Source organism: Tachysurus vachellii, chromosome 7 (genome assembly GCF_030014155.1).
Source record: "Tachysurus vachellii isolate PV-2020 chromosome 7, HZAU_Pvac_v1, whole genome shotgun sequence".
Taxonomy (NCBI): Eukaryota; Metazoa; Chordata; class Actinopteri; order Siluriformes; family Bagridae; genus Tachysurus; species Tachysurus vachellii.
Genome location: NC_083466.1, coordinates 10093070 through 10104038, shown reverse-complemented (window position 1 = coordinate 10104038; position 10969 = coordinate 10093070). Strand labels below are relative to the sequence as shown.

Sequence of the window (10969 nt, the reverse complement as noted above, 5' to 3'; positions counted from 1 at the left end):
GGTGTATCCTGCCTTGATGCCCGATGACGCCTGAGATAGGCACAGGCTCCCCGTGACCCGAGGTAGTTCGGATAAGCGGTAGAAGATGAATGAATGATGTGGTAGTGCTAATGTGTGTGTGTGTGTGTGTGTGTGTGTGTGTGTGTGTGTGTGTGTGTGTCTATACTGTATGTATGTTTACGTGTGTGTTTAAGTGGGTTATCACTTTCCTAATGCTATTGCTTAGTGTGTTTCTACATTGAAAATAGTAGTCACAGAACAGAGTTCCTATGTGTTTTGTTTACACCCAGTTTAATCTCTCTCTCTCCAACACAATAGTGAGTGCAGAGTAAGCAGTGGCATTAGTATGTGTTTGTGGAACATGCTAGCACTCAGTCACAATGCATTCGTTTCATAGGGAAGTTCATCCTACAGTACCCTTTCCCTTTTCTCCCTTTCCTTTTCCGTTACATTTTTGTTCCTCTTCTCTGTATTATGGGTTCAGGGAGCAGAATTAAGTTTGCCATTTGTGAAGTACTGCAGTTTGCTGCATTCTGTGTACCATTTTTCATTGTGATGCAGCGCTTTGCCTTCATCCTAGCACAAGCGAAGAGGCAGATGCAGCCCTCTGGTGGAAACTCTAGCATGGCTTACTGGTTGATCGTGACTTCGTCTGTTGCCTATCTGACAACTGTGGCACTTTTGGTGTGGCTGCCAATTAAATACATGGTGTTCATGAAGAAGAAAGCCCTGGTTGGGAGAAAGAAGTGGTGAGAGAAAGAGAGAGAAAGCTCATTGTTTTTTGTGTACTTTGTTCTCAATCATTATCTAAAAAATATGGGAATATTTTTTAAATTATAACTATGCCTTGTAAGTGTTTAGACGTTTCTTTAAGTTTGTGTAGTTTAGCTGATTTAGTATTATTATTATTATTATTGTTATTATTTGTCACTGAATCAAAATGTCACGCACAGCACATGCATAAACAGACATAATTCCTACTGTTTAGTCATTAAACTGAACTAGAATTTTCTTTCTCTTTAGGAGACCTGTTGCTCTGGCTTATGTGCTGCTCTCCACACTACCCACCTTTGCATTCCTAATAGCCAGTTCTGAGGTAAAGAGATGTTGGATAATATTCGATATTAGTGTTCTGGGATGCATATTGCTTGGTAAAGAGGGGAAATGTCTAGAATTCTACATCATTCATAGTTAACTTTATACATTGAAAGGGGATTTGAGGAGGGGGAACACTTACACAGTGCTGCACTGCCGAAACATTTGGAAAACTGCAAGAACTACTTGGGAAAAATATATGGGAACTTGAGAGGTTTATTGCTGTTCTTATAATGAGCTGTGATAAAGGCCTAGGTGTCCATTGTCCCCTGGCAGAGGAGCTGACCACTGGTTCCAAAACAATCTTAAAGTTAGATCTCTGTGAGGACAATCTGGTCATGCTGCATCAACCTCATGGAATTTGTTACTCATGCTGGATTATTGTGCTACTGTACATGCTGATGGCTCCAATATACTGTATACTATATGGCCAAACATTTATAGACACCTGACCATCACACCCATACAGTATGTGGGCCCATATGTTCCCAAAAAATGCTGCCTCTAATGGCCCCATGAAAACACGGTTTGCCAAGACTGGTTTGATAGATTCTGCCAAGAGCGCTGACCTCAACCCCAATAAACACCTATGTTTTGAATTGGAACTGTAAATGTGTGGTTCAGTGCCCATCTTTACTAATACTTTTGAGGCTGAATGGGAAATTCACATGCAAAAATCTAGTTAAAATCCTTTCAAAAAGTGGAGTCAACAAGCACATATGAATGTGACGGTCAGCTGTCCACAAATTTTGGGCCATATAGTGTTGTTCTGTCCCAGCTTCATCACAGCACAGACATTTTCTTTGCCTTTGATATTCAGCTTAGCTAAGGCGAAATATTTAGAGGGTGAGTTTGAGACCATCTCTTGGTACAAATAACAATGGCATATATGCCTTTATGAGCAAGCGTTTACATTGCACAGAGACCACCTGGCCTTTTCAGTCTCACTTGCTACATCTGGTTCCAGTCAGAAACCTCTTAAGATTCAACACTGAGCTGGCAGTCTTCATTATACTGAAGTTCACTCCAAGTCTGGAGAACATGGCAGTCTATTCCCAGTGACTTGGACCTGAAAATAGTGCCTGATCTTATCCAGATTCTTTACATTCTACTTGTCTTTCCCCTAACTTTCACTTAGCCTTTGAGCAGGACTCAAGCTGACTATAATTCATATATTCATACATGCCCTTAGAGGTACTGGAGGACCTGACGTGATCTTATGTGAAGAGAAATAAGCATAAGCCATTCAAAGCAAAGCCATATCTGCCCTCTTTCACATACATGAGCTTCTAGATGACTATGATTGTCTATTGGCACTGTGATTGATGGGATCCCTACCACCCAGAGAGTACAGCCACTATGGCTCTTTTGGACTCATAGCTGTGTCTTCAGTGGCATAAAAATTATTCAAACTATTGAAGATATAATGAGCATGTCCAGTTCTTAATTCAATTCAGTTCAGTTCATTTTATTTGTATAGTGCTTTTAACAATTCCCATGGTTTCAAAGCAGCTTTGGAACAAAAGAGAGAGAAAAGAAAGAATTATATAATAATAATAATAATAATAATAATAATAATAATAATAATAAGAAGAAGAAGAAGAAGAAGAAGAAGAAGAAGAAGAAGAAGAAGAAAATAAATAAATATATACAATTAAAGTTTCAAATTAATAAAAAAATATTAACTTAAAATTTAAAATACTATATATATATATATATATATATATATATATATATATATATATATATATATATATATATATATATATATATATATATATATACTAAAATTTAAAGAACTAATGGGTCATCATAAACTCTGAGTTCAGGGCAGACCTGATTGCTGATAAAGACCAGACCATACAGCTGACTGACACAACAGTGGTTCAAAGAAGGCATGACAGTCTCCGGGCGGCTCCATCCACAACAATCCCAGGAGATACTGGCTGACCATGCAGATCGACCCCTGGCAGGGTGGCCACCAGGCGATGGTACTCCAACCAGGGGTAGATCATAAGGATTGATGAAGTAGCTCCATAAGAAGAGACGATCAGGCTAGGAACTTGGAACACCGGGAGCTCGGGAGTGGGATTTATAGCTCGACAGAGACAGAGAAAAAATTGTTATGATTGTAATCGGGTGATGGACAATATAAATTATGTGCAAAGTACAGACAGGGACTCTGGCAAGACTAGCTATGACAGCATAACTAAAAGGCTAGAACCAGAAGGTGTGACAGACATTAGGGCTTCGTGGGATGTAAAATGTCCCACCACCACAGTCTGCAAACCTGAGCGACTTGCGGGGGTGGTATTCCAACAGCATCCAGACATCCCAGTTCACCAAACACTCTATGCCCATGAGCCCTCCAGATCTACTCCTTTACCTAAGAAAAGCTATTCATAAAACGCTGGACTAAACAAATGTGTTTTTAGCCTGGACTTCCCGAACACTAATTGGAAGTCTGTTCCATAACTGTGGGGCTCTTTGAGAAAAAGCTCTGCCCCCTGCTGTAGCCTTTGGTACTTGAGGTACTACCACATAACCCACACCTTTTGATGGAAACCAAATAGCCTGACCTTTGAAGATGATGTATATTAAATATATTCAACAGATAACAAACATACCATTTTCTAGTGGTGGGGTCAAAGTGAATAATTAGCAAGAGGAAATGTTCTCATCACATGATGCTGCTGCTTCATCTGCTGAAAATAATACAGTACCAGTTAAGCTGACAGAATTGACAGAATTTATCATTTCCATAAATAAATTATTTGAAAAAAGAACAGAGCTGTATATGTTTTAAATCTCTCTCTCTCTCTCTCTCTCTCTCTCTCTCTCTCTCTCTCTCTCTCTCTCTCTCTCTCTCTCTCTCTCTCTCTCTCTCTGTTTTCTAGGTGCAGATTAGAAATAATATGCAGTTTGATACATTCCCTGAGTTACCTGTGTCTTTAGTCCTATTTTCACTCATCCTAGTTGACATTGTGGAAAGAATCCGTCACTGCAGACTCACTGGACGGGGTAAAAACATTTTTTCTCCGACTTGAGTGGACACAAATAAATATATTTAATCAGATTATATTACATTAGATTTGGAATTAGGTTACCACTAGACAAAGAAAAGCATTTTCTTCTCTTCACATGTGGACTGTGCTTTTTAAATCATTAGCAAAACATTGCATAGATTTCCCAATTCTAAATTTGTTTAGATTGGGTTCTGATTCATGAGACAATTTTTAATTAAATTATGACCCAATCTCACAGACTGTCAGACTTTTCCAATTTTTTTTATTCTCATAGAAATCTGATTTCGAATTCAACCTTCTCTGTACTGGGTGTGACATTTCATTATTACCACATGGATAATTTATCCCCAGTCACCCATTTTTCTAAAAAAAAAAATTCAAAAAAATGTTTTTTTCTATAAAATCCCAAAAAATGAGTACAAATACTGTTGAAGTACTGTAGTTACAATTGTACACAAAAAAAAACAGTTGTAGTAAAACTTCATTAAAAATGTAAGAATTTGAAAGTAAAGGATATTTGTCTTTGTAGAAATATTTAAATTAACAAGGTGCACATTCCTTTTATATTTTATTAACCTCTGTGTTTAAGAATATATCAGCAATATGTTCTGAAACTAACACAGGATACATAAGTTTCTATCCGAGAGAACTCCACGCTGCATCAGGGCTGACGCTGTAGGTACGCTTCTTCACGGAACTCATGTCTGAAACTTCAATTTAATGGCTCGGAAAGGACACGTGATGAAGTGATTATGTGCCAGCAAGTCCATATAAGTCCATCCTACATCACATGACTCCTGCTTCTTCTTCTTAAGGAAGCGTTCTGCGTATGTTTATACATACTTGCGTATATATATTTTTTGCGTATATATATATATATATATATATATATATATATATATATATATATATATATATATATATATATATATATACATGAGTATACATGAGTTGGCAGAGCAGGATTTGCTGCATTTGCTTTGCCTAGTAAAGGCCTTGAGGCCTTTCTTGGCGTAACCCCTCCTCCCTGTTTGTCTGTTTTGGGAGCCAGAACAGGGGTAAAACAAAAAGGGGTCTCCAAACAGTGCCTGGCACACTGGGTAGTAAAGTTTTTTTTTCATTACTCAGGCCAGACAGAGCCTCAGACAAAACTTCTTTGAAGAAGCGTTCCCATTGAGTCAGCCATGACGCAATGTCTCTTTCCCTTCTCAGTAACCTGGTGTTTTAATTAATATATTAGTATTAGTAAGACAGTTAATCACTATGGCTTTTGTGCACATCATGAACAAACCAACATGATTTTATGGGTATTTGTAATTGTGTGTATGTTTAGTTAATGAAGTACACCGAAATGCAGACATCCCAACCCTTAGCCACATTGAGATGATGATGCCAATAGCCACTACAGCCACTGTGCCATCTCCAGCAGCAGCAAGTACTATTATGGGGCAAATACAAAATGGCGCAAGGGCAACTAATGGGCACACAACAAGGATACCTGGAAGAACTGCAATTACAGGGTTATCAGGCAACGGTATGGTTGGTGGGTTGCCTGCCAATGGGACAATTACCGGGATTCCAGTCAACACAACTGGTCCAGCTGTGCCCAACATTGGAGCAGTTCCAGTACTGTCAACCAATAACCAGAGGCAACCATATACTATACCTGGGATTTGTCCAAGCACTAGCCTTCCATTAGGAAATTTGGAATATGGCTCTGCATACACAGGGCCACTTCACTTTTTGCTAGCAAGCGATGTGCGTGCTGAAGCTTTTGCTGATAGCTTCCTGTTTTGGTTGGACACAGCTGAAATGGTGCGAGTTGTAAATCACACCTCTGTCTACTTCTCAGGTTGGGCTTTACCAGTGTACCTCTTAAGCTATCTTTCAATGCTGCGACTGGCTCTAATGCCCCACAGTCCCCTTCTCTCACCACTGGGGGTGGCCCTACAGGACCTCCCCTTCCTTGTTTTAAGAGTGGCCCTTCTAGCCATTTTTGGGTTTGTCACACCAATCCTGTTTGTGATGAAGAACTTCTTGGTGTGTTTGGCTTACATTTACTTTAACTTCATGACCAAGCTTAAAGTTTTCAACACTGAGAGGATGTTCTGACTGGGCTCATATGTAAAGATACATTGAACTGAACAGCAGAAGAAAATAAAATTATACTGACTATTATAGTCAATCTGAACTGCCGTAAGGCTGGATTAGAAATGGATCTGCTTTCATATCACACAATTTATGTAGTAGATACGGTGCTGTTGCATATATTGTCATTACAAAAAACAAAAATGACATTAATACTATGTTTTCTCACTAACTTAATGAATGATTTAATGTATTACTATAAAGAATTGGCAGTTCCATAAGATTTGTGTTTTGTAAGAGACATAACTGAAATCCTATTTGTTGCATTTTGTTTGTTTCAAATGATATAAGTTTATTCATATTTCATGTTACTTTATCTTAATTTTCATGTAGATTAAACATTTGTACACGAATAGATGCCTTCCATTATACCTGTACCCTTTTCTGGAAAAATACTTGTACTGATTTAAAAAAGAAAAGTAGTGTTCTTTAATATTTTTTTAATATTTATTTTTTTTTTTAAAGTTATAACTTTACTTTTTTACACTAACTTTAACATATTGTTTTGGATTTGGTCTGTAATACCAGAAATAAAAATGTAAACTGAAAATGAGAGTTCCCTAGAAATATGTCTCTCTGCACATAAACCTTTATGGAATTTAGTGTGTTTAATTTCTTTGCTTAATGTTTTATCTTTCTAGTTTGCCTTATCACCTTTAAATGTTTTTTTTTAGGGAATTTACAACTGAAAACGTAATACTTCTTTAATAATATTATATGTACCCATGTTTATAAGAAATGCTAGTATGTTTGCCACATCTCACGCACACACACTTGAAAATCAATGTTAAATTTGAGTTCATGTGTGTATTATTTTCTTTCTGATCATATGAAACCTTCTGATATTCTGTATTCAATGTACACCTCAAACCAGGTTGACCCTCCTATCTGATGGGTGTGTTAGTGTGTTAATCACTCTGTTTATCACACTGTTAATGTTAGCCAACCTCTTAGTTGATCTTAGCTACAGTAATCCCATTAGCAAACCCTGCATCATTAAAAATATTAAAGCAAGACTTGTATTCCCTTCACTGTCATTTCTCTTGTTGGCCTCTTGTGTATGTTTCTCTGTAATAACATGTTCATTGAAAATAACTATGAACTAATGAACAGTTTTGGTGCCATATAAAGAACAATCTAGATCAAGGATAAACATTAATGTATTGTTTTTTTTTCCTATGGCATATTTTAAATGTGTTGAAAGATCACTTAAATAAATAAATAAGTCATAATAAGTATGACTAACGTAGTCTACGATGACAAGTGGATGATATGTTGTAAATATAATCCCTATTTTCACTAGAGGGTTTGTGTTTTAGAAGTACTCATTAGAATAATAGAAATCTGACAAGAGGAAGAGCTATGCAAAGACAAAAAAATGCTGTGGTAGTTAGTGGATGACTTTCCTGTTTTACTGTGTCCTGTATTGGAGCCATAAAACTGAGGTCAGTTCCAAAATCAAGGAAACAAACACATCCTTTTAAGTTGTTTCCTCTGTGTTTCCCTGTTTTAATCCACATAGTAAGATAGTATTAGTATTTTAGATGTCAACAATAAAAACGTAAGTAAAAGTTTTTATTGTTTTATTGTTGACATCTAAAATGGACCAGTGTGACCTGCAGTAGTAAACTGGGCTAAATCTGGGCTTAAATAACATCTTTAGTGGATAGGATCTGGATGCACATACTGTAATACACCTGAAAAGCTTGGAATGATAGATGGTCCCATATAAATACCCAATAGATCGCTGTTATGATCCCACATACAAACCATAAAGATTACACTTCCCAAAAACAGTCTTAACATTTTCAGTAGCAAGTCTGACCTGGATACTGTAGACTTGTTCTTGTCTACAGCTCTTAAAAGTTCTTCCTTTCAACACAGCTAGTACTGTATGGACTATATAGCACTTAACAATGGACATTAGGACAAAGTAGCTTTACGGAAGGAAAAAGTCCCTGAAACATGGATAGAAACTTTAGCTTCCCCAATGCATGTTTCCGGGACTTTTTCCTTCCGATTGTCACTTCTCATCTATTATGGAACAAAATATAATCTACATTTAAACTTCTTTGTGACATTGTGTTTTAAAGTATTAAAATAAAATGAAAATAAAATAAAATCAACAGTGTACAGTAATACATTCATTCATCTTCTACCGCTTATCCGAACTACCTCGGGTCACGGGGAGCCAGGCGTCATCAGGCATCAAGGCAGGATACACCCTGGACGGAGTGCCAACCCATCGCAGGGCACACACACACTCTCCTTCACTCACGCAATCACACAATACGGACAGTTTTCCCAGAGATGCCAATCAACCTACCATGCATGTCTTTGGACCGGGGGAGGAAACCGGAGTATCCGGAGGAAACCACTGAGGCACGGGGAGAACATGCAAACTCCACACACACAAGGTGGAGGCGGGAATCGAACCCTGACCCTGGAGGTGTGAGGCGAACGTGCTAACCACTAAGCCACCGTTCCCCCCCACAGTAATACAGTGTATGTTTATTAACATGAAATATTTTTCTGCCATTTGGCTAAATTTAAAGAAACATGTTGTATACCTGATTCATTTTCATTATAGTCCTGCATTTAAAACAGACTGTAACTATATTATAGTAATGAAACTATAGTAATATTCTGATCTCTTTCTAATGATAGAGGGCTGGAAAATACACATGTACTGTATATGTCAACCTGACTCAACTAAATGTACACACCTGATTGTATGAATATGTTAAAATGAGAGTTTTTAAATAATTAAAAAGTCAACTGTTACACAAAAACGAATGTCATTTTGTGAAATATGTTGAAATAAGGGTACATACAAATTAAAATTCAAATTGTATTTGTCACATACACAAAACTCCACAGAATTACATGAAATGCTGTTTGACTGTGTCAGAAAAGTAGAATAAAGATCTAATAAATTGAATTAAAATAGGGTTACAATAAAAGTTAGAAATATCTATCTATCTATCTATCTATCTATCTATCTATCTATCTATCTATCTATCTATCTATCTATCTATCTATCTATCTATCTATCTATCTATCTATCTATCTATCTATCTATCTATCTATCTATCTATCTATCTATCTATCTATCCATCTATCTACAAAAGCTTGTTTGACCTCTAGGCCACTCTTCCCAGGGTTCTAACTTACTTTGTCTGTTATTTCACACGTTTCCTGTTTCTTTGGAATTTTCATTAGATATAAAGCTCTGCAATATGCCTTCAGCCTCAAGTCTGTGATGCATAAAATGTGAGTTATTAGGTCAAACACAGCACATTTTAGGTGTCATAAAAGGTCATATTTGCAGAAAGAGAATTGTGCAGCTTAAATTGAAGTGAAGCAGATTTCTAAACTGATCCAACATTTGGACTTTAATCATTTTCTCTGATTTACATATTTTTTACATGTAATACATACAACTCTACTGCACTTACCATCAGCAATTTTTTCTGTCCCCTACCTAAGCTTTTTTTGAAGACAAAAGTATTTTATAGACAGCAGCGCCCTGTGAATTAGACCCCGTAATTGAGACTGCGCCTTATAATTCGGTGCGCTTTATAGTGCGGAAAATACGGTATTCACAAACATACACTGGGGATTTTGGTAGTGATTTTTGTTTCATTGTGCTATTTTTAGCCTGCATCCATTACGGCTATTATCTCAGATAATTTTATAAAATGAAGGTGTGTTGAGCGGAAACTGCATTCATTAATACTTAATTGTCTATTGTTTTTTTTTAAAAATCAATCAATTTTACACAGCACTTCAATTATCATCACCCTTATCCCTTCATCCACTGCTTAATCCTTTTTAGCCCTTAGCCAAAGACAGATCTTGTCTTTGTTCTATCAGTGTACTTTTTCTTTGCGCAGTTGATTTATTTACCTTTCCCAAAATATTAATAGAAATATTCTTAGATTTATAAAAATAAACCCATGATAAGAAATATTAGGTAAATTCATCTATATTCAATTCAATTAATTCAGGGGTCACCAACGCGGTGCCCGCGGGCACCTGGTCGCCCGCAAGGAGCACTTAAGGCGCCCGCGAGGCACGTTCTAAAATAGCACTGGTCAAAATATAGCTACGCCTAAAAAAATTTTCTTGCTGTAGTTTTTGAAAAAAAAACGGTTGCATTAACGTAGATTTTAAAATGACGATATTTAATTTCATTTTATTTAATTAAAAAAAATTAAAACAAAAATGTTTTATGTATATAACGAACTCTGGCCTTTTCTGAAGTCAAATGTCAATATTGCGCGCGCGCGTCACGTCCGACTCCTGACACAAGGAAGTGGTGCAGCAACAATGAGGAGTTAGTTGTGATTTACCCCCCCAAAAAATGGCAGAAAAGCGACAGAAAACAAGTGTGTGTGTCTCATTTGCGGGACGACTGTTGCGACGGCAGAGCGGCACAATGTGGCGAGACACTTCAGTCTGCGTCACGAAAGTTTCAATGCTAACTACCCACCTGACGGCGCATTAAGGACAGAAAAAGCCGTTACAAATCCTTTCATGCAAGTGAACATGACATGCACTGCTGAGCAACTAAGTGCTCTGTTCAAATTGGATGCTGGACAGGTAGAGATAGAAATCCTAACGTTGCAAAATGACCTCCACCTCAAAGCCCATCAGTCTGCATCAAACTTTTGGTGCCTTGTGGACACAGAAAAGTA

At 37.2% G+C, this 10969-nt stretch overlaps 1 protein-coding gene across 1 annotated transcript; it reads left to right on the top strand.

Annotated features, from left to right (window-relative positions):
- The first annotated feature begins 474 nt into the window (after positions 1–474).
- On the top strand, positions 475–6629 carry LOC132848438 (transmembrane protein 236). The gene is made up of 4 exons (XM_060874143.1): positions 475–749; positions 1024–1096; positions 3993–4116; positions 5455–6629. Exons 1-4 carry the CDS (start codon positions 475–477, stop codon positions 6231–6233), a joined length of 1251 nt encoding a protein of 416 aa, XP_060730126.1. The 3' UTR covers positions 6234–6629.
- Positions 6630–10969: the final 4340 nt, after the last annotated feature.